The 22401-nt window shown below is 40.8% G+C and overlaps 1 protein-coding gene across 1 annotated transcript in view; it reads left to right on the top strand.

The window, feature by feature from the left end:
* gabrb4 (gamma-aminobutyric acid type A receptor subunit beta4) overlaps nucleotides 1–22401 on the top strand; it is a gene marked incomplete at both ends in the record, with an annotated part of 49321 nt that overhangs the window by 10289 nt on the left and 16631 nt on the right. Inside the window, 2 exons of the mRNA XM_084564192.1 lie at nucleotides 18865–18932; nucleotides 20588–20808. Of these exons, the coding sequence (XP_084420318.1) occupies nucleotides 18865–18932; nucleotides 20588–20808 (289 nt within the window). The remainder of the gene's footprint in view (nucleotides 1–18864; nucleotides 18933–20587; nucleotides 20809–22401) is intronic.

Below are 22401 nucleotides of genomic sequence, written 5' to 3'. Positions count from 1 at the left end.
ATTAAAAGCTTTTAACTGCCGCAAATGAACATCATTGTGTAGATCGTTAAACGGGAGTTGCTTCCAGTGTCGAGCACATACGACAGCATTTAATGGGATTACATTAAACTGCAACTCGCAAGACATGAAACGTTAAATGAGAAGTCACTCAGCGAATGGTTTTGAAGCTCTTTAACTGATTGAAGTACACATACATCTTGCTGTGTTTATCGTGCAGGAAAACCAGACACTTAACCAGCGCTTAGCTGTTTTGGTGGGTATATCATGAAAAACTAGGCGTACGTGTTGGTCGATAATCAGTAGTAAGCATCAGCTCAGTCGGTTATTTAGTTTTACTTCTCTCAACCAGGATGTTACATAGTGCTATCATTCCAGCTGTTACAGAACAGGTAAGCCCATACATATGTGCAGTATTCTGACCACATGGGAAGTTTCTCAAAGTGGAGCAAAGAGTTGTTTTTATGATTATTTTTTTTATATATATTACAAGACATCTAGAAAGGGACGGGATCTCTATAAGCACTTTTAATGTCTACCGAACTCTTAAAGTGTACTGCTCTGGAAGTCATATTTGCAGTGTCTGTACTGTAGTGCACAGGGCTGTTTCATACTATTCAGCTTCTTTGCAGGGGTTGTTGATTATGTCAGCATTTGCATTGTCTTTCTGCCCTTCCTATACCGAACATAGAACATAATTTAGATTATCAGCACAAATACAGTTCTGAGCTTCCCCCCTTCCCTATTTTGTCCTTGTCTGGTGTAATAAACAGTGATACCGGCTTATTGAGTTTTAAATGTTATTCTGAGGGAGAGCAAATTTCGCCGATCCCGCCGTAGATTTGCATGAACAGGCTGACAAAGAAGCTGGAGAGCCTGCAAATGTCTAACAGAAGGCGCTGTACGGGGGCAGTTTATGAAGTGTTGTCCATTATAGACGGGCCGGCAGGTTTTAGAAATCCATGTGACCGGTGAAAACAGCAAGGGTATGATTCCTTCTGTGATTGTTTTGGATAATGTCAAATAAAGGTTCATGTGGAGACGCAACATGTTCTTTTTTTTTTTTTTTTTGCACAGGGCGTATTAATAAATGTTCCCTTGCGTACCTTCTAGGGAGAAAGGACAGAAAGGAACATGCCCTGTTCTAGGACTGTAATGTCACAGCATCATATAGCTCCACCGGGAATAAGAGGGAAGGCACTAAAGAGGTGACTGTGAGAGTCCTCGGGGGGTTCACTGAGGTCGTGGAGCATTTTGTGTTTCACAGTGCTATGAAATTAAAATAATCAGGTTCATCAAGTCGAGTTTTGGTTTGGTAGTAACAAATTGAAATACTTACATCTTAAATCTTATCTCTTATATTAATTTATCATGTCACCAGTACTACCGCATATTAACAAACATGAAAGTATACGGAAAGTATATATTTAATCTCTCAATTTTCTCCCATGCAGTTGAAGTTTAAGCAGGAATCCCTCCCCAAGACACATCTTTGGAAGTTTCAGCTTGTTCCTAAGCAGAAACATTTATTCTCTTTACGTCGTCTGCATTTACGGAGGTGCTAAACCCAAAAATTTATCTGGATCACAAATGGACATAGAAGAAACTTACCATTTTTTACAAGCTTGACGTTATTTCTGGCATATAATACAATCGTTTACTCACCCATATAACTTTGGTGTCATTTGGAGTCGTTCAGACAATATTTAGATCCGCGTATATCCATATAGTGGGAGTGACTGGGGCACCGAAATGCAGCCTCTAAATAACGCATTATCTGCCGCGAAATTCGTTCATTTCACCAATATTTTGTTATGTTACGCTAGTGCTATTCCCCGTTGAGTCCAAAGTTACCTGTTATCATCATCCGGGGCCTGTAGATTGACCTACTAACCTCTGACCTGGATGATGTCATCTCTGAGTGCTGCACGCACCCCGCGCACCCCACGCACCCCACGCACCCTCCAATTTGCTACTGCTAGTTTTTTGCCACATGGCTGAATATTTTTTCGATTATGAGGTTGTGAACAACGACTTTGTTTATGATGGATGTCCTTGCCGTTTTGAGCCAGAGTATACGGATGAGGAACTCATTGAAAGGACGATGTGGAGGCAGAGAGAGGATAAGCTGGCCAAAGAACAACAAACCACTGCACGTCCTCAACGGGGAATAGCACTAGCGTACGATAACAAAATATTGGTGAAATGCACGAGCTGGGCGGCAGATGATGCATTATTTAGAGGCTGCGTTTCAGTGCCCCAGTCACTCCCACTATATGGATATACGGGGATCGAAATATCATCTGAACGACTTCAAATGACACCAAAGTTGCATGGGTGAGTAAACGATCGTATTTTTATGCCAGAAATAAGGTCCAGGTTGTAAAAAAGGTAATTCCCCTTTAAGCAGCCTTTATAAATGTTTCCAGATCGATTAATACTGTGCCTTCGTTTTAATGTTTAAAACATACATATTATTTTTGAAGTTTATAGAGTTGATGGGATCAGAAAAAAAGTCTCATAGAATATTTGTTATATTCGTGAGTTTGAATGAACCAGAGGGATTTCCATGAACAGAAAAGATTATCTCATATCACTGACAAGCTGTTATTTGGTTTGGATTCTGTGTCATGTTCTGAACACATCAACACAAAATATTCAACTTTCAGTATATTGTTTATTTTTTTATATATTGGAAACCTGTGATGTACAGCATGTGAAGAGTCAAGCTGCTTCCATAGTAGCTCACAACGCTGTACTCATGTTTCTCTGAATCAGGACAACTATCTTTCAAAGCTCTGTAATGACCGGGTATAGGAATGTATGAAAATGCACTGTAAAGGAATTATACAGGAATTTGCGGATCCTGACGAATTGAAAGCATAAAGAGGTGTCAGGACCACGGGGATTAGGAGAACTTGACTCTGTTCGTATGGCAACTGGTAGCCTTAAATATAAGCACCTGATCTCTGGCTATAGGGGGCATTCATTTCACCAGTCTTTGGCCTGTCAGCAAAGTATGGTCACCTGTCCCTGTCTGCCATATGCTGCCTGGGTTTTTACTGATCTCATTTCCCATTGACCCAAATGAGTCGCAGCTGCAGCTTGATCTTGTTTGTAATGGAAAAGCAGTAAATGTAGCCATGAAACTGTGGATCAGTTGCAGCGGGACTGGTGAGCAGAATGGACACTTAATTGACCGAGAATAAAAGGGAAAGCCGGGACATGTAAGCAACCTCAGGAGCCGCAGCACTCCATATTCAGTTTGTAATGTCCCGTATTGTAATGTTCGCGTAATCGATCTGAGGCTATCCTTTGTGTCCTGCGAGATAAGAGGCTAAACGCTGTTCACATACGTGCGCAGCTATTTAGGGAATTCATATCAGCCTCCGTGTACACAGCCACTGATTGATGTGTGCAGGACATCAGTTGCAACCCATATTTTGGCATCTACAGCTATTAAATGATATATGGGAGCAATTCTATCAAGGCCAGTGGACACTTTTGCAATACTGAGGACGATCTCTTAGTCTGTGTGCCGCCACATGTCAAATGGTGGGCTGTTTTGCCTACGAGCTGATAGCAGAGGCCGTCGTAATTCAGTCTCAAAGTAATGCCTATTCAGCGCAAAACAAGAGTGTGTTGTCAGAATCCCAGGATGGATGCTGGGGCATGTACAAGTGATATCTATCCTGATGAAGAGAGAATGCCCGGTGATTTATTACAGAGGAAACACGGGAAAAATGCTCAAGCTGGGCGCTTTTTTCCTTTTCCCTCCGCTTAGATTTTCTATTTGAATTAAATGAGGTGTGTATGTAGGCAGACAGGAGGGAGGGGGGGGGGGCAAGGGTGGCGAGAGATAGCACGCAGGAGAAAGGACATACTTCATCTTCCCATTCAAAGTGTTGTTTTCAGCAACTTTGAAATGAAGGAGAAAAATGCTGATAGAATTGCACTAGAACGTATCGCAGTGGACTGCAAAGTACAAAAACCCTGGGTCAGGCATTGGTGAGGCATCCTGCATGCAGGGCATTTTTTTTTGTTTTTTTTTTTACCCCTGCTTTATTTATTTATTTATTTATTTTTGATTCTCCTCTTAAGGTCCCCAGTGAGTCGCTTTTTGAACTTGCCGTGATTGATGAGAGGTGCGCCCTTGACAAGGCCAGGATGAGCCGTCCAAGGGCAAGATGCGGCTATCCAATTGTTTCACGTAGATAAACAAGAAGAAAGAAATGTCATTTACAGCATCCGGAGATAGATGCCGCCAGCCTCACCACCAGGAAGCACGCTTAAAAGCCCATCTCATTATTAAACTCTAACGGCCGGGCTGTATCAAGCGGGTTTCGGCATAAAAATGATGTGAGCACCGCGAAGGTCTTGGGGGGAAAAACAAGGTGGTAGAGTGATGGGAGACAATGATTAAAAGTAATAGATATCTTTGTTGTAGTAAAACTTACATTTCATTCAAAGATGTTGTATTTTGGAGGGAGTTCTCAATATATACAAGGACATTTTGTAAATTTGAAAAATAATGGACTACCCATCTTTTATCAACATGCATTGTGTCATGTATAAAATAGAGAGTAAATCATAAAGGGTCCTACAAATGGCATTCACTGAAAGACCTGGACAAATCCCAACCATTAAAGTCAAATAACGTAATGCCCCAATAAAAGTCATCATTCATTTCCCGCTTTCAACCCCTCAATGCAATGCATCGCACTTTACAGACACCCAAATGACGCTGAGCAACAGCTGACGGCGATGATGTAAAGTGATGACGGCGAGTTTGCTGCTCACTATTGGGGGCCCCGTTATTCAGGGACTAGTGAATGAGCCACCGAGGTGGCGATTTCAGACACGGCTCGCGTCAACTCCTCCATTCAAATCAGTGCACTGTGTTTGCTGAACTGCAAATAACCATAGCAACAGTCCTTCTGCTTCAGGCTACGTAGAGCATGGTATAACCGTGATAACGCGCTCTCAGGTGTTCTGATATAGGGAATAAGCTCACCACCATTTTGTGGATTATCACTTGAATGTTGCTGTTCTGCATCAGTGGTTATCTGCTGTGGTGACCTTCATTGTCAGTGCAGCGAGTGAGTGATGTTCCAGCGGTTTTAGTTGCCAAACGTTATTAATTTGTCCTTTAAGGTGACCGGGTGGAATTTCACTCTCACAAGTAACACCAGCGTATGGGATGGTATATAAATAGTGTGCAGTTTCTTGGACGTTTTGTGTGTCCTGTAAACACATTTTTAGCTAGAGATTTTGCGCAAGATGGTTAGGGCTAAGGACAGGCCTGGGCCGCCTTTTATTGAGATTACCCTGCATGAAATAACACATCAAAATCACAAAACGTGTAACGAGAGCATACAACATGACTCTTTATGTTAACTATACACTGGTTGGTAACAAACATTTTTTAAGGTATTGCAGAGACACTTTTAGAGCTGCACATACATAGTGCATGGAATCTGTTTGATATACAGTATAACTGGAGTAAAGCGTATATGATCGATTGCATGTCCCATAACTGCACAACAGTAACAGCTGTGTTACATGCATTCATTTAACACATGCATGCTCGCAATTTAGGGTGATTTCACACCAGCACACACTGCCACCCTTCCTTTTGATCCCATTTTCTCCCCCATTTGGTTTCGGTTTATTTCGTTTTCCTCCGTTACATTTATGTTTTTTTTTTCCCCGGTTTGTCATTTAGAGTCTGTCATCTGACTCTTGTTTGTCACGTTGTCTTTTTCTCAGCTTCTCTTGAGATCATTCTTTTTTTTTTTTTTGAGTTTCTTTTTTTAATCTCACCTGCACAATGTGACTTTCTCTGTTCCTTTGGTGTTGCATTGTTCCATGTGGAAAATTGGTGGACTAAAAGCTCTAGACGGTAGGGCCGGAGAAGTGAAGAATACCGAACAGTGAGATTTCACATGTGAGAAACATGTCTGATAAGTGAAACACACTGCACTTTGTCATACGCACTACATATCATGCCTTCAAGTGGAACTGGCGAGCTTGTCGTTACAACATGCAAAGTCATGTGCACAAAATACTTGGCCTTCAAGTATTGTGCAAGTTTCCATTAAGAAAACATTGCTGCTTGGCAACTGTTGCCGTCTAGAAGCCACTGACACTACCAGTTTAGCAAGCGAATGATCAAGCAACATTTTTTTACTACAGTATATTAAACATCCACATCCATAATTTCTGTAAACTTCAGCAAACACATGCAACTCATGGACTTCCTATTCCGAGGTTGTGATCATGAGTGGAGGTGGCACTCATATGGACTTTTCTCGTAAACACAGTAAACATGAGATTCTACGATGCATGTTCCAAGGGCCCCAATATCTAACACATTCCCAAAACATCTTTTGGTTGCTGTAATTTTCAATGCATCTTAAGCAAAACAGCAAAAAAAAAAAAGAATCAGAGGTAATTTAAAAACCTATTTGTCAAACGGCTTGTTCGCTTGCATGCCCAGCAGAGTTAGTGTAAGGGTCACAAATTAATATATTAATAAAGAACTAATTCACGAATCCTACTCTCCTGAGACACATTAGCCATGATCGGTGAGGAGGATCTACACATAATTACCACAGGTTAATGTAATTACGCAGACAGCTTCGTAGGACTTAACCAACACATGGCACGCCACTGAAGCAACTGGGATTCCCTGCACATGTAGGGTTACTCAGGAGATTAGCTTTGAGACATGGCATCGGCTGAAAGAGGCGAAGACAGATGTCCTTTTGGAAAAGAAGAGGGAAAAAAAAGGGAAATCATAGTTTAATAGTGTACATATCTTAAGCTTCTGTGCTCGATTCAAAATTCAACTGGAACATGGAAATAATGGCATTGATTAAAACTGTCAATGTGTGATTTGCTGAATAAATTAGGTCCTATACATCAATAAATAATAAGCTGGACCATAGAGAACTACTGAATGAATTATACACTTCTTTAGCCAATAGTTTGCTAATGGCTTCGGGAAAAATATCCTGCAATTTGTCCTCAATTCCGCCTTTTTATCCATGCAGAACAAAATGAACTTTTGCGAGTCTGTATATCTTTTCTCCTGACTTCTTTTCCCCTGCTGTGCAAGCATTGTTGTGTTGGGAATAAAATAGAGATCGGCTCAGATGAATATGATTCTCTTCAAATCCATCTCACAGTGTAAAGAAATTGGGGGTTAAACCAAAACACCGTTGGACTGATTGTGTCACCTCTAACACATTTACAATTACACTTTCTTTAAAGAGTGTTTGATAAACCGACTAAACGAACATCCACTAAACTAAATTCAACTAAACCTCCTCTTCATTCCTTTACAGCGCTGTAATAATGTTCCCCTCGGGATTGTAATTTATGAGTCTGAAATTCCACTGGTAAAACGTGCAGCGTTTCATAATTCACTGACAAAATCTGTGTATATAAGTACAAGGCATCGTTCATTTTCTGCTTTTTAGTGTGAATCTAAGTAGGTTTCATATATCAGGTCTAAGGTTTGTGACAGGATAGGACGATAAGATGAGGCCACCTTTACTTATCCTCTGTCTCCCTGGCTTCCTGTGATGTACTGCCTCTGCTCTCCTGTTTTACCTCATCATTTTCTTTTGTCTTCTCCTCTGTCCTGTTTCAGTCCTCGTGCCAGAGCTGCTGCTTTAATGATTCCCCTTAATCCACCACCAATCTCACAGTGCCTTAACGGTGCACCGTGCTGTCGGAGCCGCTTAGCAGTGCAGCCAATTTTACAGTTAGATTCTTATTATCTGGCTATGAAAAATGCTGCATTGGTACCGGAATGCTTTTATTTGATCAGGGCGGTCTAATAGTGAATGGTGTCTCAATGTTGTATTAAATAACACGGCATTCTGAATAAGATTATACGCAGTATATTTATGACACAGCGCTGTTAAACGTTAGAGACAAGTATGAGCAATGCTCATTTCAAAGAGTGGGTCGAATTGTTTTAGATCTTCCTAGCTTAAAAACTCATAGGAACAAGCCTGTGCTTTTGTTGTTGGAAAAAAACAAAACGCAACGGCAGTTTTGTTAATTATGTAATACTGGAAAAAATAATGAATGGATGTGGAAAGATTAAACGAGTGAAGTTGGAAATATTTGACACAATTGATTCGGCCCCGAGCCAAACATTAAGCAGGACTGCAGAGTGAACTGTTTCCTGTTGGACTGTTGAGCACTGAAATCACACCAGGGACGTTAATACAGAAATATCTAACATAGCCTTTACCAGCGTCAGCCTCTTTTTTTTTACTGCAGACTTCAGTAATTAAGCAATGAGAGTGTTGTTCTGTTTACTCCTAGACTGAGAAGACAAACATAAGAATGTTTTTCTTCATTTCTCAGTTAAAAGTTATATCTAACGCCATACAGCTTAAAGGCAACATTTGTTCCCATCTCAAGGCTGAGGTTATGGTTGCATGCTGTTGCTGCCGTAGCTCTCTGGATTTCAGCGGAGACGCATTACGGCCTTAGGTAGGCTGAATGGTGATCGGCTGAAAGGTCGGCTTGAACCGAGTGAGTGCCTCCGCCAAAACTCAAACAAAGAATGAAGAAGCAGGATAGAGGCACAGGCGGCTTCAAAGACTCAGTCATTCTTTTCCACGGCAGAGGCTAAAAGACCAATAGCCGCGCAAACACGGACAAAAGTAGCCCACATTTCCGTTTGTCCCACATACTTTTGACAGCCACAGCGTGTAGACACTCATCTGCAAAGCCCTGCGAAGCGCCAGCGCTGGAGCCTTTCGGCCCGATCACCTCCGTCTATGTGTGCGACCCCTCACCGGCCTCATCAGTCATGCGGATGCCTTAATTAGTACAAACGTAATCTGACGTGTTTAAATTAAGACACGCCTTCTCCAGGCTTTCAATGCCACCGACAAAAATGTGCAATCTGGCCTTACATGATGACCTAATTAATCATCCTTTCTGTCGTTGTGCAACAGACACACATCAATTTACATATTCAAGTCAAACAGAGTCTTTTGATTTTTACATGCAGAGATTGCAAAAGTAGACCAGAATAAGAAGCTTTAAGGGTTTTTATGTGGAGGATTTATTTATATGATGACATACTTTAGTACACTGTGTTGGAATGTAGGTTGTGTTATGTCCATGTATGAAAAGTACACAGAGAGATGAGTAAAGCAGAAAGCGAGCAACGGCTACGGGCTACGTTGGAGGAGAGACAATTACACAGACATTTTGTTCTAAGCCACAATATATTTGTCTGAAGAAGTGTTACTCGTTGGTAAAAACAATGTTTTTCAATGTTTTGTGAGACAGCATGCTGGCTTAGTGGTTAACACTGTCGCCTAACAGCAAGAGCATTCTCGGTTCAAGTGTGCCAATCTGTTCAAATCTGCGATCTTTCCGTGTGCGTGCTCCGCGTTTGCTGTGCTGGCTTTGCGACCGCGCGCTCCAGTTTCCTCCCACAGTCCTGAGACATGCAGGTTAGGTCGACTGGAAACTCTACATTGCCCGTGGGTGTGAATGTGCTCGTCAGTGTGTGTTAGCCCTTTGATAGACTGGTGACCTGTCCGGGGTTTCCTCTCACGCCCACTGCATGCCGGGATACGGACTCCTGTTCCTCACAGCCCTGAAGCTCAGACAGAAAATGGTAGCATACTTATTTAATTAGGAAATGTGCTGCTGGTGGAGGTTTGCTTATACGAGCCTCAGCTTTCAACATGTTGCAATCATCACTTTTAACTGAGAGCAGCCTATATAGCTCATACATGGTGATCAAAAATCACTTCATTCATAAAGATAATGCACATTCACAACCTTGTGGACTCAAGATGCTTTTTATGTGTTTGGAGTCTTCTTTGTGTCTCCATATTCATTCTGCAGCAACGATACGTCCACCGTCATAAAGAACTTCAGTTTTCAATCTTTTATTTTTTTTTAGGTTAAGCATCTTGTTGTTATGTTGCAATCAAGGTTTGTCATTTTTAAAGTTGTTCCCATCAAGAATTGGCATAATCTGATCACCTATGCAAAAATCACCCCCTGCAAATGTGTAGGGTGAATATAATGATATGAAAACATTTATTTTTAAAAAAAATAAAAAAAATATCAGTTTCATTAACACTGTGTAAGGTGTATTTTTGCAGACTTCTGTAGATGTCTATCAAAGACTCGTTTCGTGAGCAAAGGTGCCTGCCTGCAGTTTCTGTCGTCGTTTCGGCTGATAACCTGCCATGGAATAACTGAGACCACTGCAGACGATTTGGTGCAGAGCAACATATTGTCGTGTTTGTTAATTTCTTGAGAAAGGGGCTTCATGAGAGCTGTAGCCACTGAAAACAAAAGCAAACACAGATTCGACTGGATAAATCATCATGCTTCTCTTGCAGCACTGTAGGGAAAATGCTGCACAGTTGCTATGGAACCCTCTGTTGCTAGGCAATGGGTTGATTATCAGAGTTTATACATATATGAGACAGTGTTTTCTTTGCTGTCCAGCAAATTTGTTTCAGAAGGCTTTATAACTGACAGGATATGTGGAATAACATGATGCTTTCTTCCATTTAAATGCAGTTTATCCAGTTTGATGTTCTTATGCTCTGAACTGAACGAAGGATTTCACTAGTAAACACAATCAGTTGTTCTCCTTTCTATAGAGACATACAAACCTGTATTTCTTCATTGGAGAGACTATTTAGCTGGATTTCTTTATGTGCTGGTGTGATGAGATCTACTTATCTTTTAAAAATGTGCCAGAAGCACCTAATCAATCCACATATGCCAAAAGAGTTATCTCAGCCCCAAATCTCAGCACCTGTTTGCTTCATTTATCAAATTATCCAAATCCATGAGCAGAGTGGAGGGGGAGGTAATATTTTCCTGATGCCCTCTTGTGGTTGCTAATAGAAATCAGACTGATTCAGGTTTTTATTGGAGAAAGTAGCCCATTGTGTTTTAATTGCTGATTGCTTCCTTCTGTGCAGATTTACTTTGTTTTCAGACACATGCTCAGATTAAAGGAGGTGCTGCTATCACTAAGTCTAAAGCAGACAGAGCTGATATTACCGTGCTGCAAGAAAATGCAACCTAAAGCATAAGCACTGGATCTCAGCAGGGAGGTCTGACTCTGCATCCTCCTGGCTCAGCTTCTGTCTTGATCACATGCACACGTTCTTTCTGTGGGTGTAGTCTAGTCACCATTAGTAGTCTGACAAAGCATTTGCACAAAACTTTGTTCTCCCTGTGCCCACAACCACCCCTAAACTCTGAAGTCTGATAAAGTCAGCAGTTATTCAAGTGGCAGACAAACAGAACTGTATGTACAAAGATGCTAATGTTTGTACACTTTTGCTTTAGAATAACTGTACTCTAGATGGAGAATAACACGTCAGACCCCATTCATCAGTTTCACAAATTTGATGAGGCTTCGCTTGTCAGTAAAGGAATTATACGGATGAACCATATTAACCATCACGCAGCAAATTATTTTGTGCAACCTTAGTTGGGTTAGTATTTCACAATAAAAGTTCATGGATTTCTATTGCAGTTATTTTTGTTGTTGATTATCCACAGCATCCTAACGCAGTTAAATGCAGAATTAAAACAGTAAGTACGATATCTTTGAAGAGCAAATACATTGCATGCAATAGGAGATTGGGTGCTGCTGACAATTCACGGAGGCACTCAGTGATTTTTGCCAATTTGGCACTCACCCAGCTTAAGAGTCTTTGACAGACCGCATTTATTAGAAACTGTGACAACACTTAGCAGCTTTGTTTCTACAGTCTGGTTTGTTGTTTATACATAACTGTCCAGTTTTTTCATTTTTTTTTTAATAAAATGCTTTATTCTCTTTACAAAAATTAATGATTTCTTCGCTAAACATTTGTCAGATTTCTTCAACAGTGACAGATGTCCTGGGATATGAAGGGGATGGATATCCCAGGTTCAGCCTTTGTGGTCTTTATTCATTCATTTAACCTTTATTTAAATGCTTTATCTTAATGCTAAAAGTACATTTAAAACAGAATAAATAGCATGCAAAAATAATTTTGAAGACCAAAATAGTTTGTAATCATCGTCTTCAATTGACTGACAGGCACAATTGTGTTGTTTTCAAATGTAAAAAATGAAAAGTAGTTTTCCCAAAACTGTAGTTTACACACATGATTCCACTTTAACAGCTCAAATAATAACGTTACCATTTGCCCATCATAAAAATGTAATGACCATTTGGGAGGTCAGTCCCACAGGAACGTGTGCGCCTCAGCGGAAGTCAGGAGATGCCTTTTAATCTCATGACCACTCCCCGGCAAGCAGTGAGCTTGTTCTGATATGAACCGGCGTGACCATGGAAGACATTAAATGGGGCACCCTCACTGGCCGCTACATCGGTTGAGCTTGTCTGCCCTGAGGCGAGATAAGACTGTCAGACTGGAAGCTAGACTGGTGGTGACACACATTGTTGGAGATGAGAGCATACATAGATAATAAGTAAAGAAGAGGACGGTGAGGATAATATATATATATATATATATATATATATAATAACTTTCAGCGAGGAGCAAAAACGTGACAGTGACTATTTATGAAATCTACAGCTGTTATGAAGTTCCAAACCATTTTAATAACGCATACAACTCTTGGCAAGAAGGCAAATAATTGCTGAATAATCTCTGAATGTTGAACTGTTCCTTTAAATAAATTTGGTCAAACATTACTTGAAAGAGGAGTAAAGGTAGCCAAATATGCTTCCCAGGTTAACCCGAACAAATTCCCACAGGTGAGTATCAGGCAGGCACCACCCACAGAAAATCCTAATAAAAAACTACACTAAAAAAGTCATTTAGAACTGCCACTCCAGTACAATTGCCTTTGTTTTAGCGTAGATTCTGAAAGAAAAACATTCCATGATGTAATTGCCAGTTTGTAGATGATGGTCAGCTCTTTGCAGTTCACTAACTCGTTGCTGTTGGATTATGTGTCTGACAGGAAGGATCAATTTAATAATAATCACCTCTGATGCCAGTGAAAACCAATGGAGGCTGTAATGGATTAACATCCTGCCTTGATGCCCACATCCAGACTATAGAGAATATAATTTTTCTGTTGTTTCCTGTGGAATGGGAGTCAATTAGAATCAGAACAATCTCCAAATACACTATGGAGGTTCTCTTGGTCAATTTCTTCATCTTTCTGCTCAACATTATATTATAAAATAGTATAAATAGGGGATTGTATGGGTAATATGTTGTTTTCTTGAGAATGTGAATGACAATTCTGCAATTTGACATTTTAATTCATCAGAGAAATGAGATATATTAATTAGCGGTTTACTTACAGGTGCTGCTGGTTACGCTAAGCTAACTAGTTAGCAGCTTTAGCTTTATATTTACCAAACAGACTTCTGGTGCAGTTTGGTAAATATATTTGGAGTTGAAAGTGACAAAACTTATTTACCGATTTGTCATACTATTCTGTTAATGAATTTAAATGAATCATTGTGAAAGTATGTCTACCCTCAACCCATAGGACACAAAGGCTACCACTAGCAACATTATGTTACCAGACACCATAGGACACCCTCAGAAGGTCCATGTCCATTCTCTGATGAGTTACAACTGTTTTGGAGGCACAAAGGAGACCTACACAATATTAGGAAGGTGGTCATAAGGTTATATATGTCACTTACATGAAAGTGATGCGCTGTTTCAAATTAAACTACCCAAAACAATACTGATGTTTTATTTAAGTTATAATGTAAAATGTGTACAGTTTATTCTGTGCAGGCAGAAAGCAGCAGCTGGAGGCTTTTCCATCTATACCAGCCTTGAGAATGAGATGTCCCATAAACAAATTTGGCACAAGCGACCGCATGGACGCAAGTATAAACTAATTAGAACTGGGTGGTCAAAGATCACTGTGACTCATATGCAGATGCAATGTCTCAGGAGACAGACACAAAACTGGTACAAACATTCACTTGGAATCAAAAAAGAATAGATTAGAATTTGGTGACAAAAAGTCAAGGTTACTGTGACCTCACAGAAACACTGTGTTTTATAAAAATAATAGTAAACATGGGAAAAATTAAGTGATCACATTTTATGTTCAGTGAGTCATAATCCATCTTCTTTTTGACATTATAATGTTTTTTTTACTAAACTGTAAAAAAAAACTAAACAACATTCACTTCTTAACGAGTTGGCGAAGGCACACAACAGCAAGCTGGTAATTTCAGTTCTTCCTGGTTACTGTTTCTTTGTTTTTTTTTTACCACCGACTACTTAACCACCCCTTGCAATCTGTGCTCATAGCAAGCACGCACATGAGGACATTCATGCTGGCAGAGCACGTGATCATTACACTGCCATGCTAGCAGTCATCAAAAACACCACAGGGCACCTTTAATTTAATAAAATTCTAGTAAATCTGTCCTCTCCCCTGAATGCTGTCCCTGCACCCAGTACTGAGGGAATCACACAAGGCGAAGCTGGTAGGAAATTAAAGATCAGCACATACTGTTTCTTGCCATTCTGCTTTTATGGACCACGTCTATCCCATCCTCAGACATCTGCTGGAAGCTGCTCCTACTGTGATGTTGGCAAGCATCTGTCAGCAAACCGCAGGTTGACACGTTGAGTGGCTTCTCGGAAAAGTAGTAGAAACTGTTTACACACTTTTCGTAACTGTTCGCAGACAATACAGTTTGCCGCGGGACGTTATAGTCTCCTCCTCTAACTCACTGCTTTCCTTGGTACAAAGTAAAACTTTTGATAAAGTGGCAAAAAGACAAACTAAAAGGTAACTGCAATTAGCACTTCAATCTTCAGTTATTTATAAAGAGTTTCAATCTTTGCAGTTGAGAAAAACCACAAACATTTTGTCAAAAAACCAACAGAGATGCTTATTTAAAGATCAAAAGGTTTTTTGTTTTTTTAGGGGCAGTGTTGTTCTTCGTCCGACTTGTGAAGTGCAAGTGCAGGTAACGGTTTTATTTTGAGAAAGCTGAGAAAGTGAATGCCTCTGTTTCACTGAGGCAGAGGCAAACTATGCAGAGAGAAAGAGAGAGAGGGTGAGAGTTGGTGCTTTCTGTTTTTATCTTGCCAACGAATGTGCTTTGACCTCTCTGGGGAAAACTGTTACTGGTTGCCTTCACAACGTGCAATGGAAAATGGCCCTACTCCCCCCTACCCCCTTCTTTTTTTTTTCTTTTTTATAGAAAGAGATGGGTCAGGGAATATGACAAAGCTTCAGGCCGTTTAGTGTAGTAGGACAACTTAGGGAAGAAAAAAAAGGTTTACAGAATATAAAAGAGATGATGTGTAGGCCTTTTCAGTCGAGCGCTTTGCAGGTTAATATTTTAGAACCAGCATTTCAAACAATCTAATGAACAAGGAGGTCCTTCCTGGCCTTCTATGAGATTATATCAATGGATGCCACAACACAGAGCTCGGTTTTATTTGGAGAAAAGCTTGCAAAAAATTAAAAAATAGCAAATTATGGAGAACTGAGCTTACTTCTCTACTAACGCGTGCCGCATCCACCTCTTAACATATGCATGAAAAGCCCGCCACACGGCCGTTTCCAAGCCTTTTGCAATGTTTAGCACATGTGGAAAAAAAAAAATTCCATTTGCCAGTTAAATGGGTAGATTCATGCGTTGAGATGTGTAACAAGATCAGTCGTGAAGTCAGAGATGGGGACTGGTGACTTAAGAGTAGAGTGGTCAAAGGCATTAAAGGAAATATTGGCAATAGTTTTGGTGCAGACACAGACTGAAGAAGCTTTGTGGTCCCAAGCTGGGTCGAGTCCTCGCAGCGTGCCCTGCAGGAGGCTGTCCGAGTCTGCCCAAGCATGCAGACTACTGCGTGTTAAACCATTTGTTTAAGTCATATTCAACAACGGCCTCAGCTTCTCAATTGCTCCGGGTCAGTGAGCCTTTCCTTATGAATTGTTTGGGGTGCTTGGACACTGTTATACTTTCTTTCAAGACTGCTTTTCACTTGCTCTGGAGAGCGAGAAGACACAGAAATGCACCAGTTCACTATACAGCTAAATATTTAATAAGTAGATTATAGCAGGAAAATGAACAGAGACACAGATTCTTGGTCCGTCAGTGCCAACTGCTGTGTGATTTTGCATAGCTGATGGTGTTTTACTATTTAATACATGAGCCTAGTCAACACACTAAATACTAGTAGAATTTATTTTCATTTTCTGTTCAGACAGATTGTTCCCAGTCAAATGTGCTCATTCCAGTTTTAGTTCCTACAGTAGCTCCACGCTCTGAGTAATTGAAGCCAGACATACAATTTATGGGTCTATGCTATTATTACAGAGATAGACACTATAGTTAGTGAGGGTGAAGTGCAGACTGACAGCTTGGATTGAACCGTATTTTTAGCCACATCCAATAATCAGAAGTATAGTCATATAGCTCTTTTACGCGCTCAGAGTCGTTATTTGAGGATTTTGATGGTATTTGGACAGATTAGGGTCGCATTAGTGATTTTTATACATTGTCAAAAACCCTTACGGGGTTGTGAACTGCGCAGCGTTCAACCCATAAACACTGCAATGGCTCCTGCTGTCTGCATCAGCTGTCAAGATTAGCTTTTCATTCTTTACGTGTTTCAAAGCCTGGTATTTTAAGATGAAAACTGTTCGGGTCAAAGAGACAGAGGAAAAAAAAAAATCTGTCTTGTTAACTTGTGCAGTATGTCCATCAGCTGGACCTAGAAATGAATCATCCTGTCCTCTGTGAGTCACAGCGGCTCATAACTGTCTGTACCTTGTCCTAAAATGTTCAAATTAAATCCAGTTATTACCGCACTAGACTTACCGCCTCATGGCCATAAGCTTTTGACCAACTAGTCAAGTGGCTTTTTGCTTCCATGTCTAAGATAAGTGAAGACTTACCAAATGTATTTTCTGCTGAATATTATGATGTCACAAGGAAATTGACCTCGGTTTCACCATTTATCCTGCCCCATTAGACATTTCTGTGGAACAATGAGATGTTGAGGTAAGGATGTGTTTTTGAGGTCACAGTGCCATTTTACATTTGCCTACCAAATTCCAACCACTTAATCTTAATTTAGTCAAAGTGAATGGTTATGCCAAGTCTGAAGAAATGCTGTCAAAGCGTTTTTGAGATGATGTCTCTGACAAACGGACGGAAAATTTGAAAAGCAAAAGGTCTCAGGTGAAAACTGTCACCGGCACAGAGACAAAAGAAAATGAATAAATGCTTACTGATGACCCCTACCTGAGCCTTCAGTGCTTCTTGAACTTCTAAATAGCTTTAAAGCTGTATTCAGTTTTGGTTGAGATAGCTAGCAGCTGTTGGTAGCTGATGAAACCACACTGCGGACAGGACTATGTAGGAAATGTCAAAAAAGGTTTGCAAAACAAACTACTAGGATCCTCTGACCTGGATGGTAGAAAAACTGATCAGCAATCTTCTGTCTTGTTATTAATTTGGAAACAGATATAGAGTTACAACATGTTGATATACAGTCTGTGATAAAGTACACTGCAGTGGAGTGTGTGCAGCTGATCCTGTGTTGTTTATGATTCCTATGCAAATGCCACTTCGTAAAAGCGCGGCACACCACCAGAAAACACTGATTCAGCTCTGCCGCGTGAACCAATCGCTGAGCCGTTTTCTGTGTCAGCAGTTCACATTCTGTGGCCTGATCAAGCAAACTAAAGGTGACAAAGTTTGAGGAGGAAGGGAATGGGAAAGGGTGTTCATGTGTACGTACAGGAATAGAAAGAATCTGCATTAATAAAACACAGAGAGTCAGTGGCAACAGATCCGCTCAGTCCCAAAGGCCACTGCTTGGGGTAACAGCTTCTTAAGTGGTGGCTGCTAGGCATCAAGGAAAGAACCGACTCAGGGAGAAAAACAAGTATTGTATATTGCCCTCTCTGCAGTTCTGCATGTTACCTTCTTCAAGCGGTGTGGTGCGCCTCGGCCAAAGAAGAAATCTGGTCATAGTGCGATGTTTAAGCTCGTTTAGATAAAATTTAATCAGACAAAACTAATAACGTTTATGTGAGCTTGAGGCTCGGGGAATACCCCAGCACATGGTGCATGGTAATTTGTCATGGCTGTTGTTCAGAGTATATTGTAAGACACAAAACACACATGTGGAGTCCAGCACGTCTCTGAATTTGAGGCAATATCATGTGTTAATGATCGCATGCAGTCTTCTAGCATCTCCCTGATGGTTACAGTGACTGCGGCCACCGTGAATGGATAAACCTTGTAAACCTAACGCTGTCTGAATACTGTGGAAGTGGGCTAAGTGTTTATACATGTACGTGAGCCGAAGTGTGTTGCTGTTTACATGTCTACAACATGTACCGTAATCATGTAAATGAGGCACGCTCGGCTCGTCTTGTTCCTTTACAGTAATGGATAGCCTAGAAATTAGTATGGATGGGTGCAGTTTCTCTGTGCTGTTTTGTAAGCTTATAGAGTCACTGATCTCTACATTGTTCTCTGTGTACCCTCTCATTGGTGTACTGTACTACTACTTAACCCACGTATCCGAGAAACAGTTTGCTTTATCGACGAGGTAGAACACGTGCAAGTAATGCTAATAGTAATGCTAATGCTCTCACTGGTTTTGGTCTTGTATTTGGGACTACTGTGGGAATGGAGAAGTGAAAGGAACCAGAGTTAGAGCACACAGGGCATCGTCAAAAACTGTCTTCTTTTTTTTTATTAGTTTTTAATGAATGTAATACTGCGGGAGTTTTTCATCGCGTCGACGAGGAAAAAAAGACAAAGGTGTTGCTTTTTTTGTGGTTTTTTTGGTAATGCCAAGTTTCCCTTTGCTCCCTCAGGTCCTCCAGTCATCGTAGGAATGAGCATCAACATCGCGAGCATCGACTCCATCTCAGAAGTAAACATGGTAAGTTCAGATCCCCTCTGCCTCAACTCTTCGTTTCTGCGTGCCTTCGTCTCCTCACCATGGGAGACATGTCCATTTCACCTGCACCTTCATAGCTGCAGTCCTTGTCGCTGCTAACTTGACTGGTGACCTTGGGAGGGCTGCTCATGAGGAGCCCTCGACCTTGGTGCCAAAGTGGAGGTGTACAGTGAGGGACTAATGTGGACTAGGTTCACACCAATCCATGCAGGCTGCATGACTACTGGAGGGAGCTGCATCAACGAAAATGTGATCCCTCACTGGCTTCCTGAACACAAGTGTTTCCATTTGTGTTTTGGACAATTCAGTTGGACTGAATGACAATAGATACAACATTTGACCAGGTCTTTCTTTCTTTCTTGCTTGCTTGCTTGCTTTCTTTCTTTTTGTTTCTTCACACGTCCTACTCTGCAGGTAATGCAGGATTTATTCTTTTGCTGTGGCACAGACTCGAGAGGAGTCAGAAATGCAGGCTGAGGAGTGAAACCGGCAGTATTGCTGATGTCTGAGCAGTGACGTCATCCTGTCTCTTAGCGCTGTCTTTATTTCACTCACAGTCACTCACAGCGCAGCTCATCCTCCCACATGGTGCAGCAGCTTTTCTATTTTCTCTTGTTTTCTCCTGCCCTCCCTTTTCCGCCTTTCTGTTTGTCTTGCCTTTTTTTTTTTTCTTTTCTCCTGGAGAGGTCGGGCGATTTTCAAGCGCTCGGATGTTGAGGATATTTAAAACGAAGCCACGGCATGATTGGCTTTGAATATGTTTAGGATTTACTTGACATGTCTCGATTCAGGATAAAATGCACAGTGGAAACAAGGGAAAAAAAAAAATTAAAAATACATAAAATGCTGTTTTTGTTTGTGGTTTTCACCAAATTTGCATGTGACCGAGTGGGTTGATTGATTTGATTATCAGTAGTATGGATGAGCCCTCATTAAGAGCCCCCATTCCTTTGTTCATGAGTGACACAATTCAGTACAAAACACATGATACGATTAATAATGAATTAGACAACGCAAAGGGACACTAGATGTGTTAAATGCATTGAACTGAAATGTAATATATGACTAAACTTGTTATTTAACTGCATGAATCTGAGCTATATTGCAGGAGTCTGACTTTGTGTGTATGTTTCACACTGAACCAGTGTGTTTTTTTTCGTGACACTTTGTCTACTGGGGCGATGATGCGTTAGCTAACAGACATCATATCTCCACTTGAACACTTTTCCAGTTAGACACAACATTATACAGAAGTATAGTGTATTTGTATTGGTCTTTATTCTGCTCTATCCAGGTCTACAAATGCTGAGTTGGGGATTGTTTATGCATTTATTTATTGCTGACAGTCCTATGGAAGCCGGCTTTTCCTCTTTCTCTCTTTTTTCTATATCTTTCTTTTACCCTTCTTTATTTCACATGCATATCCTAGCAAAGCGTTCAATAAAAGGAATTTATTTTTGTATTCATGTCTTTTAGTATGCACCATCTTTGTCTTGTTCTCTGCATAACTTATGGTGCTATTGTTTGATTCTCTTTTTTAGAGACCTGATTTATTTATTTAGTCTGTGGGTTCACGTCAGTTCTTCCTTCCTTCCTTCCTTCCTTCCTTCCTTCCTTCCTTCCTTCCTTCCTCCCAGGACTACACCATCACAATGTATTTCCAGCAGAGTTGGCGAGATAAGCGTTTGGCCTATGGCGAGCTGAACCTCAACCTGACTCTGGACAACCGTGTAGCAGACCAGCTTTGGCTCCCTGACACCTACTTCCTTAACGACAAGAAGTCCTTTCTTCATGGTGTGACAGTCAAGAACCGAATGATCCGACTGCACCCCGACGGCACCGTCCTATATGGGCTGAGGTAAGAGGAGTGGACATCTCTTATTATGGGCATTCGTTTCACGCACCTCTGTGTGGCTGATCAGGTGTCTTTGCACCAGCATTTCTCACATTAATACGTGGCCGATCAGGCTGATATAAATATTTTTTCTTTTATTAAATCCATTTTTGGTTCTTGTTCTTGGTTCTACACACAGTAGCAAACAGGTGGTGTTAATTATGGGTGCATTCAATTTATATTGCGGTAAAATACTGACACACACAGCTCACTCGTGTACATTCTGGGGCCAGCTAGTTTTTTGTGGTTCGCTGATTTAATGACTCCTCTCCAATTTTACTACTTTTACACAAGTCATAGTCTCTCCTTAGTAAATCGATGCTTTTATTGTTACTATACTGTTACTGATTTTGAATCTGTTCTGGGTTTAGGCTTCTGCGTCAATTTGATGCCATAGCTACGGCAACAGCCCAGGCGCTATGCAGACCCTAACACCGTAGCCTGATGTGCACCTCCACAGAAATGTAACTACCTGCCGCGGTGACGCAGACGGCAAGAGCTGTGACTGGTCGGCTAGGTTGTAGCGTATTTTCACTTTAGTATTTCTGGCTGCTTCTCGATATCCGCAATTTGCGAATTGATTGTTTTGGATCAATAAAGATGAAACACATCAAGGAAAAGTTAACTGAGGAGGTTTGGATAACTCATAACTCATCTCACAGTTTCAGTCGCCATTGTTGAAAATGAAGCAGGAAGTAGAAACAAAAATGAACCCCACTGGCAAAGAAGACCAACTAGCATTTGGGTGGCGTTGTTACAGAGCAAGCCAGTCTGTAGAGGCACAAGCATAAATGGCTTGCACCGCGTAGGCTACGTGTGTAGGTTACAGCGCCTACGTCCCACAGTACTTTGAATGAGCCTTTACTCTGAAGAAAAAAAAAAAGTGGTGTAGTATGGAAAGGTGTTTGATGGATTTTAGATGTCTATTTAAATTTTTACTTTTCCAAATCTTTAATAATGAAAGAGGTGGAAACCTCAGAATATATATATATATATATATGCTGGAGAAATATTTAATGCATGCTGAGATGCGATTTACCTCCTGGTGACCCAAAGCTGGATTAGAATATACAATAAATGGGTAGATGGTAGTATTTACAGCAGAAATACTCCATTAAACGTTTAACCAGAAATGTAGAAAAGAATGTATTCCTGCAGGAGAACTTTTTACACATTGCTAAATAGCCATACATAAAGTTGTCATGAATACAGAGGAAAGGAAGATTTCACTAACCTGAGATGAAATTTGGCACCAGAAAAACCTAGTATGTCTCATTTGGTTCTGTGAAAGGACAGATTTATGACAGCAGCCTTATTTTTGGTAACAATAACCAGACTTTAAAGTTAAAGGTCTGCAGAGTTCTGGGTGTGACCAAAGACAAACAATCACAATGTTTTGGAGGGAGTGAAACTTAAAATAAATCAAAGGTTGGCTGACCCAGAAATGCTAAAAAAAGGTTTCAAATTCTCACTCTCACCTTAATGTCCCAGATCACCGAGACAAACCCGACAGTTCAGTCCACAGCAAACGTGCGCGCAGGGACTCATCTAAAAATC

Source organism: Chelon labrosus, assembly GCF_963514085.1.
Source record: "Chelon labrosus genome assembly, chromosome: 17".
Taxonomy (NCBI): Eukaryota; Metazoa; Chordata; class Actinopteri; order Mugiliformes; family Mugilidae; genus Chelon; species Chelon labrosus.
The sequence above is the reverse complement of the archived record's forward strand: the minus strand, read 5'-3'. Positions and strand labels throughout refer to the sequence as shown.